The sequence below is a fragment of the Ambystoma mexicanum genome, chromosome 7q (assembly GCF_040938575.1).
Source record: "Ambystoma mexicanum isolate Mex_15411 chromosome 7q, UKY_AmexF1_1, whole genome shotgun sequence".
Lineage (NCBI taxonomy): Eukaryota > Metazoa > Chordata > Amphibia > Caudata > Ambystomatidae > Ambystoma > Ambystoma mexicanum.
The window spans coordinates 1,149,697,456-1,149,720,216 of NC_090941.1; the positions used below are offsets into that span (position 1 = coordinate 1,149,697,456).

Consider the following 22,761-nt stretch of genomic DNA (forward strand, 5'->3'; position numbering starts at 1 on the left):
ATGTTTCTAACAGCCATAGGACACGCGTGTCTAAACTGCTTAATTTTCAAAAAAGGGGATTATTCGACAATTCTATACCCCGTAATGTTTTAGACATGCATTGTTCAGTCCCCACGCTAATCCCCATCTGTGTCGGAGGCTGCGTCAAGCGCAGCAAACCTACTAGACGTATAGGGCTTAACATGTAAAATATCTGATGTAGCGAATTATCTGCGTAAGATATTTCCAAACATTCGTAAGTATCCTGCAGGGGATCATACATTTTATGTCTGTAACACCATCTGTAAAAGCGTTGCTTTAAACACGCCCCAGCCACTATGGTTGTAAACCCCTAGATAGCCGAAATATCAACACGGGAGAGAGCCGTTGTGTCTGTATAGTCTCCATTAGCAAGATACATTCCTTACACAGACTGTTATTCCCCGGGCTTTCAATTCCTTTTGAACAGCAAGCATAATGAAAAATAACAGTGGGCCTCATTACGACCCTGGCGGAGTGGGTCTACGCCAGCGTTATTCGCGGCGGACCCGTCCGCCCTACTACGAGTTCCCGTAGCGCCATGGAGCCGTTTTCCGCCTGGTTTTTCCGGGCGGAGAAATCCATGGCGCTACGGGACCTTGTTGTTAATTACGCCACCGTATTTTACGGTGGCGTAATTAACGCCTTCCCCACTCCCATTATACCCTATGGGGCAAAAATGGGAATGGGGAAGGGTAAAATGGGGAATGGGGATTTACCGCCCCGCCAAGGTCGGAATGGGGCGGTAAATCCGCCAACCCCCATGGCGCTATCGGCAGCTTTCCACCGTGCTCCATGGTGCATTTTGCACCGCGATTTCCGCCAGGGTCGTAATGAGGGCCAGTGTCTTTAATGCTAAAGGTCTCCATTAGCGAAACACAGTCCTCACATAGGCTATTATCAGGATCCATTGGGTTGTCAAGTTGGCTTGAACAGCAAATTGGGTCTGGTACAGCTTAGTGCTCCTCACCACCGAACACAGAACCGCGTTTTTCATCAAGTCCATGAGGGGCAGGATCAGTCTTCAGCATCATCACCTCCTGCAAAACCCTAGATTAACAGTCCTGGTCTTCGGAGCCTGTGATGCTGGAAATGCATTGGAGGGACAGGGCCTCCATGTCCTTATCCTGTACTCTTTTTATCATGTGTGTTCTGTGTTATTTTCTGCACAGGAGTCCATGCGGGACCCCTGGCGGTGTAGCTCTTCCTCTTTTTAGTCGTGGTAAACAGACCCTTGGGATACCCTTATAGCACTCATGGGTTGGGGTACAACCCTGTACCCCTAGTGTATGTTTTTGGACACCTGTGTGTTGCCCACAGAGCAGGGTATGGGCTGGTGGCAGCTCCATGATGAATTGGACCAGTGCTCAGAGTATCCTCCATTTTGGGATATCCAGGCCCTGCCATTAGAATCAGTTGATTCCTGATGGAAGACAAGATTGACCCTGTGGCCTCTTGCTTTCTACTGCCTGTTACCTTGTTTTCCCGAAGTACTGGGAAGCCCTGACTCTGTCCCTTCGCCTGACTGGCTGTTTGGGTGGGAACTTCCATATATGGTATTGTGGGAAGTCCAAGCCAGACGGTGAATGCAGTGTGTGAAGAATACGCATGTTATGGGTGTCTAGTTTCTGGTGTTTGACTGAGACAGCCCTGCCTGAAACTAGTATGAATGCAGTGTGGAGTGCTGAATGGCTGGGTGCTTGTCTGAATCCACATTCCGTGTTGTGAGTGTCTGGATGGAGAAGAATGGCCTGAATGCACTGTGAGCCTGATTGGCTGCCTGACTGCCTGAATGCCCTTCTGAATGATTGGTTGCCTGTGTGACCCAGCAGAGTGCATGAGAGACCAAACAGTATATCTGGGACCTCTCATTGATAGAAATCGTTCAGAAGCTGAAGTCGAAACTTGACGCTTGATCTCGAAGCCGAGTCGGAAGAAGGTGGTTAACTGCTGTTTCCCTTCGACGCAATCTGAAAGCTGCTGCGCCTTCAAGGAACTGATCCAAGAGAAGACCTGGCTAGGAGACCTCTTCCTTCCCGAGCTACGGGGGAACATTGTGCACCAGCTAACCTTCACCAAGGCTCCCTGGAAGTCATTCCTCGAAAGGCTGCTGACCGGAGACAGGAACCGCTGAGAAAACTGAAGAGAAGCGCCCACACATTCCGTCCACAGTCGACCAGGGTTCGGAGGATCGCTGTAACCGCTGGAGGACCGTCGAAGCCGTGTTGACCAGAAGCAGGGACAGCTTGACGCTGTGCCGCCGACAACCAGCGCCGCAACGCTCCATTGCCTAAGAACACTTTGAATCAAGGACTCCCTTGCTCATTACCATCGACCGCTTTATCCCGCCGAAGAAAGGCAAGGTTGTCGACAAACCGAGGAGAATCCGCCGGTGGGTTTTTCCACCACCCGAAGACCACAAAGACGCTGACGACCCGACGCCCTTGCTAGGGAAAAGTTCTTCCTTGACTCTCTGCGGCAACAAACTATTGTCTTCGAGGTGCACCACACGCCTCATCTTTGCAGGATGTCCACAATGCATTGTCGATGAGCACCGCCAGGAACGAAGCTGCTGCCTCAACGCCTTTGTTCACCTTTTCTTTGTGGGACCTCAATGATCCGTGGCTCCTGCTTAAAGGGAGTTCACTCAAGAAGGATCCGTCGACGACCCGATGTCGAACTCTGCTAAACCAGGTACATTGGAGTAGTAGAACATTTGTAGAAGGAGATAAGACTATAATAGACAATATAGGGACTGGGCTTGTTTAATATATTATTTACAGGTTGCCCAGGTGGGGGGGGGGGGGGAGATCCTCACACAGAACTGTGTCTAGGTAACAAGACAACGTATTCTGCCAATTGTTTTAAGCCCTTGTTTTCCTCCTATGTCTATTGTTGGTTCACTTTATTAATTGTTTTTATGCCATTTGAAACGGATTACAGTTTATGCATTTTAATGAAATCAAAGTAGTAATGATGGTACCACATATATATTTATCATTTTAGAATTGCCTGAGCACAAAGTGTGTTATTGTATGTGTACAAAATCAAAGCATTATTTATATAAAGAACTGTTTTCATTAACAGTGTGTGGACATTCCGTTGTGGGTGCTCGAGGGAGGACTACACTGTACTTAAGAACCAGCCTGCAGGGGGGGCGTGGCCAACTGCGCGATGCAGTAGACGTGTGCTCTCGGAGCTCCCGCGACCGCGGCCCAACATCCTGCTACATTCGACCATTTGCAGTGCTTGGGGGACCCCCAAGATAAGCCCCCCAGTGCCCGATACCCTGGAGCGCACCTGGGGCGATTTCCAGCCCGAAACGCCCAGGAACCGCGGAGACAGCAACGAAGGTGGGAACGCCGCTGCGGCCCGCGGAGAAAACAAGATGGCCGCCGGGGTGCGCTCTGGGTGAGGAGCGGGTCATCTCTGCATCTCCGTTGCCGGCGGGGACGAAGAGCCAGAGTGCCTGTGCGAGTTGGAGGCGCAGGCGAGCCCCCCGAGGGAACCAGTGAGGGGAGCCGCCCGTCCGATCGAAGAAAGGAGCGGACAGCTGAATGCTGCGAGGGAGTCCCGTGCACTGCCACGGCGGCCCCGCCGGTGAGTGCCTGCTGCTGTTGCTGGGGGGTCCCTGCGCGAGACTCATCCCGCCTGCTCGGGAGACCCCAAATTCGCTGGGAATCCCGAAACCCGACTCCATCCTGGGAAGCCGGCACGAACACCGGACACAACTCCCCCCCGAGAGCAGACATATTGAAACCGCGGGCTGAACCATCCGGCGGGGCCCACGCCTCCGCGAGGCTTTGTTTGCTCCCCCCGACCCCTGGGAAATACTACGTGATACCGTTGAGGGAGAAGGCGGTCCTGGGGCGCGCCGCCGGGCAACGCCTGGAGAGACGGCTGGGGGTCTCTGCTGCAGCCGAGGGGGCCATTCGGGTCTCTCCTGCCCCCCCTAGAACTACAAGCACCGAGGAACTAATAACAGATGGTGGGGATACGCCGATACGTGGCCTCCATCCCAACGGGGTATAACAACCCCCTAGCGCCGGTGGTCGGGCCAACACATCCACTGACAAGAGTTCGCCACCCGGCTCTCTACGCCCTTCCCTTCCCCCCACCCGCCTCGGTCGGGGGAACTGCCCGCGTCCACAGAAGGTGTGGACAGCGCTCATAACCCAGCGCAACTGTCCTGGTGGGGTTGAACCAGTGTGCAAGAGGGCGCCCGTGAGGCAGTGACCATGGGGAAAGACAAGATTAGAAGATCGGCCACGCAAAACAGAATCGACCAATATACGGTTCCCCCATCGCAACCTCCTGACACTCCACTGCTGCCGTCGGTCGAAGAGGACTCTGCATCTGGGCTCTCCCTAAGGGATGTCATGGCAGCTATAGCGGACTCCCGCTCATCGATGGAGCAAAAAATGGACGGAATCAGTCTCGACGTGTCCCTCCTCCGACATGACCTGCAGAAACTATCGGCACGCACTGGGGAGGCGGAGCAGCGCATCTCCAACACGGAGGACGGGTTGCAAGCAGTACAACAACAGCTCCAAGGAGTCACCGCCAAACTTAAAACTCTGGAAGCCAAAGTCGAAGAAGGGGAGGGCAGATCCAGGCGCAATAATATCCGCATTCTCGGGATCCCCGAGAAAGCTGAAGGCCCCTGTATGGAGCTTTTCTTGGAGCAATGGCTGATGGACCTGTTCGACCAACGATCCTTTTCTAAATTCTTCTCTGTACAGAGGGCACACCGAATGCCCACTGGCAGACCAGTGCCTGGTGCTCCACCGCGAACGCTGATGGCAAAGCTACTGAAATACCGAGACCGAGACGCGCTGCTGCACCTCGCACGAACCAAGGGCACGACCACATTCAACGGGTCCAAGATAGCCTTCTTTCCGGACTATACCCATGAGGTCCAGAAAGCGAGGCAATCCTTTGAGAAGCTGAAGCGACAGCTGCAAGTGATGGGAGTCAAGTACGGCCTGCTTTTCCCGGCCCAGCTGAAAATATATTACTGGGGTACAACAGTCCACTTCAACGACCCAAGGGAGGCCTGGCGTTGGGCAGAGCAGCATATAGAAGGGGACTGGTCGGCGCCCCGGCCCAACAGGGACAGAAATCCTAGACCACCACCGGCACATCCTCCACATCCTCCGGATCCGGGTCAACCACCCGCACCGAACCAACCGGCGGAGGCCGGAGACTGAACAGGATTGCTCCTTACGGAGGGGTCTGCCCCCACAAGCGGGAGCACGCCCGAATTGTTGTTGCAGGGGGTGTGGGAGAGTACCACAGCACTGCTATAGGTTGTCTAAGTCATTAACAGTGCGGTCTGTGGGGGCACTTCTTCCGTTGCAAGTGGAGAAAGCAACGGGGGCCCCCCCCCTCCATTCGTTAACTTCTTCTAGTGTTAATCTGTACAAGGGTTTGTAAGGCTGTCACCTTACGTTGTTGAGGGTCAGCGATGTTGGGGCGACAGGTACTTCGTGTTGGGGTGGAGTATGGGGTGGGGGTGGGAAAGGAAAGTTTCAATGGGTTCACTGTTACCCCAGGAGCAACGCGTCACCGCAAGCTCCGAGGTTTGTTGAAGTTGAAGTTCACGGCAACACGAGGCTACAAATGGTTCAGGCAGCACATCACTCAGCATTCATGGCACATACTGCGATACACCACTGTTGACGGGGATCCCCTCCTCGGAATACACCTGGTCAATCTCTTGTGTGAGTCCTTAGATGGCACCTTTACAACCCCAGTCGACCCCGACTGAACATCCCAAGTCTCTCAAGGTGCTCACCTGGAACGTAAATGGGATGGGCTCGGCGATCAAGAGGCGCTTGATTAAATATATTCTCAGTAGACACTCCCCCGACGTGGCCCTGCTATCCGAAACCCACTTGGCGGGTTCGAAATGTTTGCATTTCCAACGCACAAACTACAGGGCTGCCTTCCATGCGGGATATACAATGGGATCCAGGGGTACTCTCATCCTCATACATAAACGTGTCCCTTTCACCCTCCAGTGCTTAGAGCAAGATCCACAGGGACGCTATGTGCTGATCCTTGGTACGCTTGGGAACGTAAGGGTCGCCTTCATCTCGGTGTACTCCCCGCCCGGACTGGGGCAGGAGCTACTGGACGAACTGACTGCCCTCATAGGTAAACACCACCCTGACGAGCTGTTTCTGGGTGGAGACTTTAATGATGTCATGTGCAATTCCACTGACCGTACACATCTCAGACACCGCAACCCGGACACCCCCACAAAGCTCTCTACCTTTACTTCTGCCTTGGGCCTGGGTGATGTATGGCGGGAACTGCACCCGGACGTCAGGGGATACTCCTTCCACTCTGGTGCCCACGGTTCCCTCTCCAGAATTGATTATCTTTTTGTTCCACATACAGATCTCTATAAGGCAACGGCGGCGGAGTTCCTTCCCCGGGGCATCTCAGACCACTCGCCTCTGCTGGTGGAGATCCGCACGCGGGGTGTTTCCCCCCCTAGGACATGGAGACTGAATACTTACTATCTGGGCTCCCCCGAACTTGTTGATCACCTCACTGAAGTCTCTACTGAGTATTTTGAAATTAATGACAACGGAGAACAGGATCCAGTGGTGGTTTGGGAGGCCTATAAGACCGTTTTGCGAGGTGCCTTAATCGCCTGGGTGGCAAATAATAGGCGAGAGAGGCTCCGGGAAGTAACAGAGGCGGAGAGTGAACTGGCCCAATGTGAGAATAAGCACACCCTTGACCCATCCCCGCAGACCCAGCTCTCCCTTAAACGAGCCACCGAGCGGCTCCGAAACCTCCTATTAGATAATGCTTAACAAGCCCATTGGGACTCCAGAGCCAGAATTTATGAGCACGGAGACAAAGCTGGCCGAATGCTAGCCTGGTTGGAGAGGAGAGATGAGGGACAACGATGTGTTCGTGAGATTGTCAACTCACGGGGTGAAAGGTTTCAATTGGATGCAGAGATAGCTGAGGCTTTCGCCCAATTTTATGAAACACTTTATCGGGCTCCGACCTCGCGGCTGGACCCGTCCCTTCTAAATGACATATCACTCCCGACTCTCTCAGTACAACAAAGGGTGAAGCTGGACTCTGATCTCTCAGAGACCGAGGTGGCGGACGCACTAGCCCAGCTGCAGACCGGGAAGACGCCAGGCCCGAACGGGTTTCCGGTGGAGACGTGGCAGAAACTGGGAGGGGTCAGCATAGCCTCATCTCTCCATAAAATGTTGTCAGCCCGGGAACAGGGCGCTCTCCCGCAGGATCTGTGCAAGGCCACCATCGTGGTCATCCCCAAACCGAGCAAACCCCGGGAACAATGTGCCTCCTATAGGCCGATCTCGTTGATCAATGGTGAGGCTAAGGTCCTCGCCAAGCTCCTGGCCAATAGGTTACAATCAGTGGCCGATACCCTAATACACCCGGACCAATGTGGCTTCATGCCACACAAATCAACCTGAATGAATCTGCGTCGACTACATTTAGCGTTAGAGAGGGCTCCTGCCATTGACATTCCGCTGGCCCTTCTGGCAGTTGACTTTGAGAAGGCTTTCGACTCGGTCCGATGGGATAGCCTCTGGGAGATCATGGCACGTATGGGCTTTGGGGAGGAGTTCATGGGATGGGTGAAATTGCTGTACACAAATATATGGGCGGAGGTCAAGGTGAATGGGTGGACCTCCCGTCCCTTTCGACTGGGACGTGGCACGCGGCAGGGGTGTCCCCTCTCCCCCCTTCTCTTCGCCCTGGCGATAGAACCATTGGCTATATGGCTTCGCCAGAGCACATCCTGTATGGGATTCAGATGGCCAGAGGGACACGAGGACCGGGTATCTTTATATGCGGACGACCTCCTGTTATACCTGGGAGACCCTGCCCGAGCTTGCCCCATAGTGACCCAGATTCTTGTCCGATATGGGAGATTTAGCGGTCTAAGGATCAACTGGAAGAAATCTGTTTTCTTCCCAGTGAAAGGAGGAGAAAAGCCCGACCCACAGGAATGCCCTTATCAAATAGAACAACTTGGTTTCCGATACCTTGGGATTTGGATCACACCGGACCTAACTGGCTATAGCAGGCATAACCTCAGGCCAATCCTGGATCGATTCTCTAATGATGTACAGCACTGGAAGCTTCTTCCCCTGACCCTCATGGGTAGAGCCGCTCTCTTTAAAATGTTGGCTCTTCCGCGATTCCTTTACGTCCTTCAGAACGCCCCCTTGCAGATCTCAGGGGCCGAATTTGCCCGGGTGGAAACTCTCCTTAGGGAGCTCCTGTGGGGTGGTGGACAAGCGCGCATAGCCCTGGCCACACTTCAGAGGTCGATCTGGGAGGGTGGGATCGGAGTGCCCCGCCTTCAGACCTACTATTGGGCCTCACAATTAGTGGTGGTCAATGACCTACTGCATGGGGACCGGGAACTACCCCACATTAAGGCCGATGTGGCAACCATGCATGACACCGATCCACTACAGCTACTGTACGACACCCCCCCTAGATCCTCCCCACTAACGATGAGGGCACAGATCACTACCACTTGGAGGCAAGTGCACAACTTTGTGGGATGGGGGAACAAGATATCAGCGGCACAACCCCTATGGAGAAATGCCAACCTGAAGGAAATGGCGAGGTTCGAACCTTGGCCGTGCTGGGTGAGAGCTGGGATACAGAAAGTGGGAGATGTTCTTAGCGGTGAGAATCTTGCCCCGTTTGCGGTCCTGCAGCACAGGTTTCGACTCCCTGACACCGAAAGATACCACCATATGCAAATGTCCCATGCCCTAAGAGTCCACATAGCGCTGGACGACAGCATACCGGAGTACTCACCTATAGAACGCAACATTCTACCTGAATACATCCCCTCCAAATGCACATCCATTCTTTACAATGCCATTACATCCTTTGCAACTCCTGAATTGATCAGCTTAAAGGCCAAGTGGGAAACAGATGTAGGAAACATTGACCCTGAGGACTGGATACGGGTACTAATGCACCCCAGGGAAACTGCCATCTCCTCGAGACTCAGACTAGTGCAACTTAAAATACTACATAGAGTGTATTATCCTAGAACTGCACTGTTTGGATGGAAGAGGGCAACAAACCCGAATTGTCTTAGGTGTGGGATCGAGGAGGGGACCTTCTTTCACATTCTGTGGTCCTGTCCCCGCATCCGAACTTTCTGGGGGGCCTGTTGTCGGGAACTGACCCGGATACTCTCCACCTCAATAGAACTTGACCCGAAGGTCCTAATCCTGGGAGCGCCGGGGGAGTATGAACTGAATAAATGGGGAGAACTCTTATTGCATACGGCGACGGCCCGGATGAAGCGGAACATTGCACAAAAATGGGGAGTCCCCGAATCTCCGACGATGGAGCAATGGGCAATAGACATGGACACATGTGCTATGTTTGAAAGACGGGTCTATAATGCAAGAGGCTGTCCCAACAAAGCCTCTAAAATATGGGCGGCATGGGAGGAGGGAGGGCCTTGAGGAGTGAGGCCTTGAGAGTTGCCCCTTTTGAATATTCACACTGTGAATTGCAGGTGTGCCCCCTGTGAACGGTAATGATATACTACTACTGCTGAATGGGTCATGTGGGCCTCATCTGATGTAGCTGCCTCTTTTTTCTCTTTTCTCCTTTCTCTTTTCTTTCTTTTGCGCCTCTCTTTTGGTTTTGGCCTATTATGTCTACGTTATGACTAAATGAAAATAAAATGTTTTATAAAAAAAAGAACCAGCCTGCATCGTCTCCCGAGAGTTTAAGCCTCGATTGTTTACCCACATTTAACAAATAGAGAATCTTGGCTGGGGTGCTCTGTCCTTCCACTCTGCCATATAGAGAGCAGGAGTACGGATAGCCCCCTTCCAGTCTTTAGAGAGCCCACATTGGCCTATTGATGGTTGCTCCAAAACCACATTTTCGTCATCCCGCCAAAACTCTTCAGGATTTAAATCCTGAGCACCTCCCATCCCATCATACACCGTAAAACAATCAGAAATATGGCTATCGTCAAATGGGAACAGGACCTGGGGCCACTGGAGGCGGAAGAGTGGGTGGAAGCCCTGATGTCCCTGAGGGAAATAGGTATCGATGCCAAACTCCGGCTTATACAGCTCTGAATCCTACACAGGTCCTACTATTCCAGAAAACAAATGGCCAGTTGGGGAGAGGATGGCGACACGGAATGCAGCCAATGCAAAAGGGAGGAGGGCACTTTCTACCACATGTTGTGGGAATGTGGGGTGCTGCAGGAATTTTGGACTGCACGTTTACTCCGCCTCTCCAGAATACTTGGCACCACAATCCCGAGAGACCCCAAACTTATCCTGCTGGGTATAGGAGGCGAAACTGACCTTAATAAACACGAAAGAATATTTCTGGAAATAGCACTTGGAGCGGGAAAGAGACTAACGGCAGCCACATGGGGCTTGGGAGACAGGATAAGCATGGACAGATGGTCCAATGAAATGGACAGATGTGCCTCCCTTGAGAGGCAAATCTATACTGCAAGGGGATCCCCCCATAAGTTCCAGAAAATATAGGGGAAATGTGAACTTTAAAACACCAAGGCCAAGAACAAGTGACACCCGAGACGACCATCGCATCTGCCGGATGGGCGGTGCAGACTCTCTGCCCCCCCACCCCCGTCGTAAACCATGTTATGTACTGCTATTTATTGTGACGTTGATGACAGGTCTCCTAATGTCCTTGTGTACTCATGTTGTTGTGCTACTTTTTCCTTTTTTGTTCTCTGTTTAACAAAACCAAATAAAAAAGATTTATAAAAAAAAGAAATATGGCTATCGTCATAACCCCACGGGCTTCCAGGGGGGTGTTTTCTCCCTCATCGTAGCTGTAGCTGCTCATAATCTTTGTTGTCAGAATAGACCTGGAAAGCTGAAATAGCGCCTGCGTTTCTCAGGCCTACCACAAATGCTACAGCCCCTCCCCCTAGCCTTAGGGCCTCCCTTTAGATCAAAATGTATATCAAACATTCTCTGGATTCTTAAAATATATATACAAAATATTGGGGTTCAATAAAATTGCTATCAAAAACTTTGAGGGGTTAATCAAAATGGTATAAAATGTATATCTGCTTCCTATTACGGGTGGAACCCCTCTGACGTCATCACCCCGTCACACTGCAAAACCCTAGATTCACAGTCCCAGTCTCAGAGCTCACTTAGCTCTCAGCACTCGACCAAGCAACATCATCGCCCGCTGCACCCATCTTTATATAGATTTTATATAAAATGTATCCACATTTCCCTAAAAAATATACATTTGATATGAATTCGATATCAAACATTGTTTATATAATTTTTAGATCAAATTGATATTAAGTTTGTATCAGAGCCTATCAAAAGGGGGCGGGACTAAGACCGGAAACAGGGGGTGTGACCACCTGTCATAATGTAACATGGAAAGAAAGGGGATCTTCCTGTACTACTAACATGCCTGAGAAAACTGGGGAGAATTTCTAGAGACTATTGAGACAGCAGACATTGTGCTAGCATTGCAGTGTGGATTGTAAGGCCCGCTATCACTAATTAATGTAAATGTGAACATTCTGTCCAAAGTGATAGCCAATAGGATTCCACCACTGCTCAACGGACTGGAAAACCCAGAGCCGCCAGGATTCATCCATGGCCGCTGCACGGCAAGGAACCTGAGGCATGTGAAAAAGAAGGGCTGGGCACTATAATCTTGCGACTTTGTTATGTTCACCGAAGCTAGGAAACGCGGTATCCCGTTGAGAGAAAGCCTGCTGACTATTACGTGACCCATCCTGCGACTTTGATTTAGGCCAGTCCCAAAATGTCATTCCAGTTCAGAGACAGATAAGCCCCTTTTTCTCAAAAGACATTTAACTGAACAATTTCTGACCCATCAATAAACTATACTTCTAGAGTAGATACATACTGGGTCACAAACTCACCGTGCTTATTTCATACTCTGAGGAGTGTCCTGTGCTCAAGTCAATCACAGTCACACCCGGGACTGAAGACGCCTGAATCCAAACGCCTCCGACAAGCAAGAGTCTTCCGTCATGCACATGGGCTGTATGAGAGTATCTGAGAGAGAGAGAGAGAGAGCGATAGAGATAGAGGTCATGTATGAGGACTAGATAAAGCAGATATGGGAGAAAATAGGGCAGGGTTAGAAGTCAGGGCATGAAGAGGAGACTGAATGAATGAACAGAAAAGGGGAAAATGAATTGGATGTAAACAAGACAATAGGAAGGGGGAAGACACAGGGTAGAGGTAATGAGAGACAGATGGGCACAGCAAGTGACAAAAGGCAGACCCCAGTATGTAATAGCAACACTTAATAAATAAAAATAGGGAATAAAAAGTGAGGACTAGAATACAGCAATTACTGAAACTTTCTTTTTGTGTCTCAGTAAGTCAGGCACTGGGTAAGCAGACAAATATGATAATGCATTACTTACCGTAAAAGCATTTCTGATGGTTGTATCTGCTTAGATTCACATGCTATGCTGTGCATAGGTCCGACATCCAGTGGTCACTGCGGAGTATTGCATTTTGTTTTTCGTAGTCGAAAAGGGGACGTCGACAAGGCGTGTCTGTAACACTATCCCTATAGTGACGTGCGTTGTACCCACAATCCCTCACGTGTCTAGGTCCCTCTGTTTGTATTTTTCTGCCCTGAGGGAGCCTTCTAGACGTGAGTGAGTACAGAAAAGAGAGAAATATAGAAAAAGGATGTCTATGTTCCTTCCATCCGAGCGGGGAGGAAGGGTGGGCGCATGTGAATCTAAGCAGATACAACCATCAGAAATGCTTTTACGGTAAGTAATGCATTGTCTTCTGATGTTTGTTAATCTGCTTAGAATCACATGCTGTGCATAGACTAGCGAGCAGTACCCGGAGTTGGCGGTGGGTTATGAGAAGGAACAGTAGAGAAAAGATGTCTTAATACTGCCTGTCCCACCTGGGAGTCAGATCTAGAGTGTGCATCTAAACAGTAGTGTTTTGTAAAGGTGTGCACAGAACTCCAGGTAGCCGCTTTGCAGATGGACTCAAGGGGAACATTTGCAATGAATGCTATGGACGCCCCCGTGCCTCGAGTAGAATGTGCTCTTGGCCTAAAGGGCAGTTCTCTCTTAGCAACAGTATAGCAGAGAGTGATGCATTGAACAATCCATCTAGAAATAGTGGACTTTGAAACTGCATCCCCTTCTCTTCCTGCTGCCACCGAGACGAAGAACTGATTAGTCTTTCTCAGTGGTCTGGTTCTTTCCATGTAGAACATGACCGCTCTGCGGACATCTAGTGTGTGCAGAGTCCTTTCTCCCAAGTTGGAAGAATTTTGAAAGAACGCTGGTAGTTCTATAGACTGGTTTACGTGGAATTTTGAGATGAATTTCGGAGCAAACCTTGGGTGAGTGCGTAGAACCACTTTATCTCTGTGAACTGTAACAAAGGGGTCTAGAACAGAAAGAGCCTGTAGTTCACTTACTCTCCTGATGGAGGCGATAGCTATTAGAAAAGCAGTCTTAAGAGTGAGGTCTTTAAGAGATGCTTTGTGCATGGGTTCAAATGGTGAGCCCATGAGTCTGGTAAGTACCACGTTAAGGTCCCATCCGGGAACTGGGTCAGCTATCGGGGGCTGTATTCTCTTTACTCCCTCCATGAAGGCCTTTATAACAGGGATCTTCCACCACGACACTTTGAGTTGGGAAGTGGTGTATGCAGAAAGTGCCGCTAGGTGGACTTTAATGGAATTGAACACTAGACCTGAATCCAATAAATGGGTCAGGTATAGAACAATATGTGTGGGAGAGCAGTCAATTGGGTTGATGCTCTTTCCTCTGCACAAGATGACAAATCTCTTCCATTTGCTAGAATAGCAGTGGCGAGTGTTAGGTTTTCTGGCTTCCCTGAGGATGTCCATGCATCTCTGCGGGAGCTGTAGATGTCCAAATTCTATGATTTCAGGAGCCAGGCTGCTAAATTCATGTTCTGGGGGCATGGATGCAGAGTCCTGCCCCTGTCTTGTGACAGCATGTTGTACGGGCAGGGGAGTTTCACTGGGGGAGATAGAGACATCTCCATCAAGTGAGCGAACCATGGCTGTCGGGCCCACATTGGGGCCACCAGTATCATGGTTACTTGTTCCTGGTGCATCTTGTTCACCACCTTGTTGAGAAGGGGAGTCGGGGGAAAAAGCGTAAACAAATTTCCCTGACCATTGAATCGACAGACCGTTCCCCTTGGATTGGTTCTGGGGGTACCTGGAGGCGTAACTTTGGCATTGTGAGTTCTCCAGGGTTGCGAACAGGTCTATTTCTGGGAATCCCCATTGCGTGAAGACGTCGAAGACGATGTCTTCGTGCAGTCGCCATTCGTACTCTTCGGGCAGGGGGAAATCCCTGCTGAGTTTGTCTGCCAGCAGATTGAGTTCCCCTGGTACATGTTGTGACAGAAGGAACATATTCTGTTTGAGAGCCCACTTCCATATGTTTTGGGCCAGTTTGGACAGTCCTGGAGAGTGGGTTCCCCCCTGCTTGTTGATGTAATACATGGCTGTGGTGCTGTCTGTAAGGACCATCACTGTCCTGCCTTGTAGGTGTCCCTGGAAGGCTTTTAGCGCCTTGAACACCGCTAGTAGCTCCAGAAGATTGATGTGTTTGGATGCTACGTTCGGAGTCCACTCTCCGTGAGCAGTCTGATGGGATAGGTGAGCCCCCCATCCTGTGAGGGATGCGTCTGTGGTTAGAGTGGCTTCCGCCGCGGGTGTGGCAAAGGGTTTCCCTTTTTCCAGGTTTTCCTTTGTCCACCACCGTAGCGAGAGAACTAAGGCCTGCGAGACCACCACTAGATCGTCCCATAGTCCGCTGGCCTGACACCACTGGCTGTTGAGCCACTCTTGCATTGGGCGCATGCGCAGGCGCGCGTGAGGTACCAAATAAATACACGACGCCATCATGCCTAGCAAGCGCATTGCTTTGCGTACCGTCACCTCTCGACCGGTCACATATTGAGGGATCTGAAACAGCATGTTTTGGACCCTCTCTTTGGAGGGGAAGACGAGGCCGTCCTTTGTTTGAATTAGAGCCCCTAGGAATTGTTTGATTTGGCTGGGGTCTAGGCTGGACTTCTTTTCGTTGATGGAGAAGCCCAACTGGAACAAAAGGTCTACAGTCTTTTGGGTATTGGAGAAGCATGTTTCGTAAGAATCCCCTGTTATGAGCCAGTCGTCGAGGTAAGGGTAAACTGGGATGGACAACCTGCACAGGTGGGCCGCTGCCACTGCCAGCACCTTCGTGAATACCCTCGGTGCTGATGCTATGCCGAAGGGTAGCACTCTGAACTGGTAGTGTTTGCCCTCTATCGTGAACCGGAGGTATTTTCTGTGCGCTGGCAACATTAAAATATGAAAGTATGCATCTTTCATGTCCAATGTTGTCATGTAATCTCCCTGTGATAGCAGTGGGATCACTTCCTGTAAGGTCACCATACGAAACTTTTGGGGTTTGATGAACTTGTTCGCTGGGCGCAGATCTAATACAGGGCGCATGGTTAGATCCTTTTTGGGTACAAGGAAGTACACTGAATAAATACCTTCCGTTACCTGAGATAGAGGCACGACCTCTATGGCTCCTTTTTCCAGCAGTTGTTGTATTTCTTGTAGAAGGATGGCAAGATGTTCCGGTGACATGCGTCGTCCCCTCGGAGGTTTGTATGTTGGGGAACTGTTGAATTCGATGCAGTATCCGTGGGCTACGGTGGAAAGTACCCAGCGGTCTGACGTTATACCCTCCCATGCTGGAAGAAAGGATGTTATCCGGCCCCCGACCGGTGTTGCATGGGAGGGGACGCGAATCTTGGGAGCCTCTGGGGGTGGACCCCCGCCCTCTTCCATTGCCCCGGCGCTGTCCTCTTTGGCTGTACTGGCCACTATTGGTCTGGAAATTGGTGGCAGGGTACTGTTGCTGCTGGTTTTGTTGTTGGCGTTGGCCACGAAAAAAGCGTTTGTTGCCATAGCCGCGCCTTAGAGATTTGGTCAAGAGTTTTGATAGTATCGAACTCTTTTTTAGCCATCTCCAGAGCCTCATCCACCGCTTTCCCGAAGAGGTTTGAGTCTTCAACAGGTTTATTTATTAAAGACGCCTGTGTCTCCGGTTTGAACCCTGAGTTGCGCAGCCATACGTGGCGTTTTAGGATTATTCCCTGAACTAGGGAACGTCCCGCAGTTTCTGCCGCATCCAGAGAGCTCTTTACAATACTCTGGTTGACCTGGGTTCCTTCGCCAATAGTTGTAAGCAGGCGTGTACGTAATGGTTCCGGCGCTTCTTCGGCGTCTTTGCGCAGTTTGGCCCACTGCGCATCCGCATAGCTAGCGAGCAAAGAATTGTTTTTTGCAATTCTTGCCGAAAAGGCAGCCGAGGATGTAACTCTTTTTGCAAGGGCATATAACCGCTTGCCCTCCTTGTCAGGTGGTGCCTCACTGGTGGAAAGTGGTACCCCTGCCCTCTTTCTTGTGTTGGTTACTACCAGGGAATCCGGAATGGAATGTCCCCTGATGTACAGCGGGTCTGAGGGTGAAGGAGTGAAAAGTTTTTCAATTCTAGGATTGACCCCTCTGATTAGTGCGGGTGTGGACAGCGAAGGGATGATTCTTCTCTTCACCGAAGCGAGGAGGGGAATGGTCTGACTGACCGGGGGTTTCTCCTTAATTACTCTTTCCACAAAGTCTAATTCAGGGGAGAGCTCCCCAGTGCCCAGTTCGAAGTGTGCTGCTGCTCTGCGCAACAGGGCATTAAATGTGGGCTGATCGTCAATGGGAGACGTGTTTCTAATAGGTGAATTGTCAGGAGGATTTAGGTTCAGGACATCAGTGTCGGCATATATTGATGGGGATTGCCAGGGGTGAGAAGGTCCTTCTTCTGGATTTTCTCCGAAGCCTTCTCCTACCAAGTCTGGGCTGTCTTCCAGACCTTCCTCCTGGTTCCGTCCCTCTTCCTCGTCCATAAAATCATCCTCTTCCTCAAAATAATGTTCTTCCCCAGTGAGGTCTTACAGACTATGGAAGTCTGAGGCTGTGTCCTGGTGGGGATTGACTAGTCTTGGAATTTTGCCCCTGGGGTCCTCCTGAGGCCCTTCTCTTATTCTCTTGGGAGTGGGAGGGTTCTGGGTATTCATAAACCTCTTCATTCTTTCCAGGCAGAGATGGAGCCTTTCCATGGTTTCATGGGGTACCCCTGAGCGGTCTAGCGGGGGAAAATTGGTGTCTTGTAGCTGAAAACGGCTCGACCTCTCCCACAACGTCGAGGAAAGTGTCCCGTCGCCCTCCGAAAAGCCTTCAGGTGTGTTGGGAATCCCTTCGACTGAAGGAGACACGCCGAAAAGACAGGGACTGTCTTTCGACATTTGCGTAGCGCTCAACGAGTCTTTCGGCGTACGCTTGTGGGCGTCGGCTACCACGATCCTCGCCAAGCTCTCAGCGACTCGTTTGCAGAGGGCTGTGGTTTCAACGTTATGGGTGTCGATCGCTCTACGGCGGCATGCGCTTTCTGCTGATGCGCGCCGGCCGATGATTTGGGGGCGGCGCCCTTATTTGCCGAAAGCCCAGTCGCTGGTCGCGGCTGCGGTTGCGAGAGGGGCTTCGAACCCGAACGGTCCGAGGAGGCCGCCGGTGAAACCTGCGTCTCCTTGGGCGCTGATGCTCTCTTCGCCTTCGACGAAGAAGAGCCATGGGTTGTGTGCTTATGTGTGGTCTTGTGTGCGTCAATGACGCCGGGGTGTTCATCCCCATAAGCAGGGCGTGAGCCGAGCCCGTCGGGGCCGGGGACAGACGACGAAGCGCGTGTGCGCTCTCTAGGGGGGTTTTCGACTTCCGTAGCGGAGGTCGTGGTATCACGTTCCTCGTCACTGTCGGAGGTAGCGACGGTGGGTGGAGCGTCGGCCTTCGACATAGCGTAGGCCGCCCACCTCTTGACCCTATGGTCTTTTAGAGTTTTCAGCTTAAGAAGCCGACAAGCCGTGCAACCTTCCTCTTTGTGATCGAGGGGCAAGCAGCGGTTACACCGTGAATGCTTGTCCTTCCAAGTAAACTTGCCCTTGCAAAGCGGGCAAAACCTAAAGGGTGTCCTCTCCATAGCCGAGGCAATAAATCGTGATAACCACCCCAAGGGAAAGGAAGGGGAAAAGGAAAGGCATTCTCAGAAAAGAACTAGAGATGTCCAACGACCCCCACTCTCCCTACTGTATTTGGCCTGCGAGGCCAGGCCACGTGTTCGGCAACGCCGAAGGATCTCCTCCGCTCGTCCCCTCCGTCGAAGATCTTGCTCGGCAGAGACAGCTTCACAACAGCGTCGAGGGGGGGGATCGATATGTCTATATTAATATAGGAAAAACGACCAAAGGTCGAGGAGATGAAATCTGCAATGTCTCTCGAGGAGCTCCGCGTAAAGGCGACCAGTAGCTGGGCGGAAAAAAACAATCTGAGGGACCTCGACGCGTGAGGGATTGTGGGTACAACGCACGTCACTATAGGGATAGTGTTACAGACACGCCTTGTCGACGTCCCCTTTTCGACTACGAAAAACAAAATGCAATACTCCGCAGTGACCACTGGATGTCGGACCTATGCACAGCATAGCATGTGATTCAAAGCAGATTAACAAACATCAGAAATTAGTATTACATGACAATAGTTTTACATCATATGAAACCCAGAGACTTCACAGTTTCTGGTAGAGGAGGTGCGGTGATCATTAGGTGTAGAAACAGCAGCCGTTTACTCTGGTAAACCTATGCAAAAGTCACAGCGCCTTGATTGTTGGCTGGCAACTTCCCTCGCCGTCTACTTAGGCTGATTCCAACACAAAACACTTTGGTGCATTTGTTGCACACTGAGGAGTTCTTACTTAGACACAACAATACAATCTTCATCTTAATTAAAAGAACTCCGAGGTTCACCAATCTATGCTTCTTGGTTGTGTTGACTCCATACACTGCAGGATGAACAGCAGCTGATCGGGGTCCGGAACACCTACATTGCACATGGGGGTGCAGATTTAGTTTGTTGTATTAAATGTCATTCCTGTCCTATTGTGCACGATTGATGCTAAATCGCACAATGGAAATTTTTCACACAGCAGCAATCAATTGAGCCTGATCAAATTTTAGACATTTTCATTTTGGTTTCTAAAAGTCCAGTCAATGTGAGAACATACTGGCTATATATTGAAAACATTAAAAAAATAAACACCTATGATAAGGGAAACCTGTTGCAATGGGGTCCTGTAATTTGTGTCCAAAACATTTGCATGGGCTTCATTTCTATTGAATGTGTCCCTGGTGGTTGGGGAGGGGTGTCCATCATCCAGTCGGAGCTACTCCCACAGCGCATTGTCTGTCGTCTGGCCTCCTTGTGTTAAGGAAGACTCTAAAGTAATTGTCTCAATTTAGTAAAGACAGCCGGGTTCCAGCAGATGCCATGTTTCTTGCCACTTGTGGATACTTTCCAATCCAACAAGATTTCAGATCTTGAGACAAACGATCAACCAGCATTTTTCAAAAATAAATCTGCCAACGTCATCATGGGCCAGAAAAGCACTCAGAATCTACGAGGCTCATCATTGTGTCTGAAATTGCAATGGTGTCCAACACTGGAATGTAAAAAGCAGTAAGAGGCATTACTTGTAATGTGTCACACAGGATGGGTACGCTTTTCCACAAGAGGATTGCCAATTAAACCTCTCACAATCAGATGATCAAGTGGGGGTAAGGCGCCGCCTGCAGGAAGGCATTGTATGCACCGGTGACATTGCAGGTACTAAGGAAATACTGGTCATTGGAGGGACTTCAACATTCATGCTTTGGCCAAAGAACATGCCAAGATAAAGACTATGCAGTGTGGACTTTAGGTGTAGAAATCACGTGCCGAGAAATCGAAGTGGAGTAACTTTCCATACAACATAAATGCTAAGAAATCTAGGAGCTCTGGTGAAACCACCACTATGTGGAGGGAGCGGATATGTTTCTGGTTATTTGGTGATCAGAATAAGAAATATAAGGAACTTAGGGGTGGGGGGTGGATTCAATGTGGCAATGCACCCCAGTCATGTTCTCTGGACAGCCCCTTTTTTTATCTTAACCTCGGCATGGTAACCCCTCAGGCTAAGCATGGCAAGGTCTGAATGACCCTGGCTAATACCAAGCAAATGAAGCCCACCTCACCTCCGGGGGGTAGATGTGTGGCAGGGCCTGCGACACAGGCCCGCCATGCAGACCATGCTTGTGCAAGGTTGTCTGGCTTGGTCCTGGCTCTAGAGCATTTGCAACACTGCATGATGCAAGTTACCCACGCAACACATTGTGCACAATAGATTCTGCAGAACCGCTTCATCAGCTGAGCAGACTACTGTTCCCCAAGACCGTAGCTACTTTGGAAGGTGGGCCTTTTAATGTAGAGCAATAGTTTAATAGCATAATCCCTGAAATGATACTACTGCTCTTGAAATAAGTGTCTAGTAACCGCAAAACCTGAAATCAATTTTGGATTAGAAGAAAAATTGACATATTACGGACACACTTATTGACAAATGTCAAGTCCAGGTAAGATGCAATCTTTCAGAAGAGAGCAGCGGAGACCAGCAGAGTTCATGGAAAGATCAAGTCTCTCTTCAGAATCCAACAAATTACTTGGAATTTGGTGAAAACCAGGGAAGTAGAGATGGATAACGACCCAACAATCTTAATTCTCATAAACTGCTTTTTTTTTTTTTTAAAACCTCCTTTGCCATTAAATGATCATATTGCACTGCAGAATAAGCAAGGGCGAGCATCAAAAGGCTGCTGTCCTTTCTGTCCTGACAAGGCAGAGTCTTTTCTCTTCTGGTGCCCACAATATGCAACTTTACGTGTGAAATACTCGATTCCCATATTGAAACATATTTTGTGAAGAAACGTTTTTTTGGCGTTTGCTTTAAAGTAAAGAACTATGGGTGCCATCACTGTTGAATATTTATGAAAAGCTATCGACTACGATATATTACTTTCGATGCTCAGACAGAACAATTAAAAAGTATGTTTATGGTATTCTCAAATTTTATGGCAATTGTTTTATTTATATGTTACAATAGATTATGTAGTTTTATGAATTGTAATGTTCAATTTGAATAAACTTACAACTTCACCGGTACTTATATTTTCGTGGTCAAGTGTGCGATTAGTTTTGTTTTTTCACGATCAGATGATTTATTTACAAAATATTCAGTCTGGCTCCCCAGATACAAACACTATGGTGAACATATGGTACAGAAAAGATAAGTTGTTTAGAACCGGGTTTAGGCAAATGTGGATTAAAACAAATACCCAAAGAATCAGTATATGTATTTCTATTTTTATTTCTCATTTATGGCACATAAATACCTACAAGATTATTAAAAAGAAGTCGTTCTCACCATCGGCGTGTAACATTGATCCAGTTTTGGGGGCAACAGGAGGATGCACCAGTGAAAACCTCCTGTCATGAGAACCACTGGGGCAATGGCGTTTAATGGTGGACCATAAAAGGTTTGATTGCTTCTCACAATCATGTTGAAATCATTAATTTGCAATTTTGGAGCTGTGGGAGTGCAAACACACCAAGTGTCTTGATAGAAAAGAACAAGTTACTTTCTTACCTGGTAACGTTCTTTCGATGTGATGGGTCCTGCGTCGATGACGTCGATGCGCCGTCGTCGAGGACCTCCTCCGACGTCATCCGATGTGATAAGTAGGACGCACGACGCCCGTAGCCTCAGTTGTAGTTTTTTCCCCCAGAACGTGTGACATTAGTCAACTGCCAGTCAGACACAAAGCCTTGCGGAACGTAAGCTGCAATCGCAAAAGAAATTCTGCAGCGAGGAAGGCAGGGCGGGAGCGATCTGGAATACGTCGTCGGACCATCCCATCGAAAGAACGTTACCAGGTAAGAAAGTAACTTGTTCTTCGAGGGGATTGGGTCCTCCGAAGTATTCCATATCTATGACAGACTCCCAAAGCAGTACCAGAGCAAGGAGGAGGGAAAGAATTTAGAATCAAAATTTAGAATAGCCAATCAAATAGCAGAGCAAAGGACCGCCTTGCCAAAGGCCAGATCCTGTCCTCGGATGGAATCGAGGGAATAGTGACGTACAAATGTATGTACTGAAGCCCAGGTGGCTGCATCACAGATGTTGCGAATAGGAACACCCCTCTGCAGGGCAGTAGATGCAGCCACACCCCTGGTAGAATGGGCCCGCAAGCCAGCCGGTGGGTCCCTACCCGCCAAGCGGTAACACTCCGAGATGGCTAAAATAATCCAGCGAGACAAAGTCTGTTTCGTCACAGCTTGCCCCAAACGCTTTCCAGCGTAACCAATAAAGAGTTGATCGTCCCCTCTGACCCGGGACATGCGTGAAACATAAAAGCTTAAAGCTCTCCTAGGATCAAGCCTATAGAGCCTCTCCTCTTCCTTACCAGGATGCGGAGGAGGATAGAATGCCGGAAGAACAACCTTCTGGGCCAAATGAAATTCTGTCACTACCTTCGGAAGAAAAGAAGGACGAACTCGTAGGACAACCCTGTCCTTGAGAAATACAATGAAGGGTGGCTTAACTGAAAGTGCCTGTAACTCACTCACTCTGCGAGCGGAAGTAACCGCAACTAAAAACACAGTTTTCAGAGTTAACAGCCTCAAAGGGCAAGAATGTAAAGGCTCAAACGGAGC

At 49.9% G+C, this 22,761-nt stretch overlaps 1 protein-coding gene across 4 annotated transcripts in view; it reads right to left on the reverse strand.

The window, feature by feature from the left end:
• Window positions 1-22,761, reverse strand: part of LCMT2 (leucine carboxyl methyltransferase 2) — a 164,290-nt gene that overhangs the window by 23,687 nt on the left and 117,842 nt on the right. For 2 of the 4 annotated variants that reach the window (XM_069640559.1, XM_069640560.1), the window contains exon 13: window positions 11,975-12,110. The exons of the other annotated variants lie outside the window; for them this stretch is intronic. In XM_069640559.1, coding sequence (XP_069496660.1) covers window positions 11,975-12,110 — 136 coding nt within the window. The remainder of the gene's footprint in view (window positions 1-11,974; window positions 12,111-22,761) is intronic. 4 annotated transcript variants of the gene reach the window in all.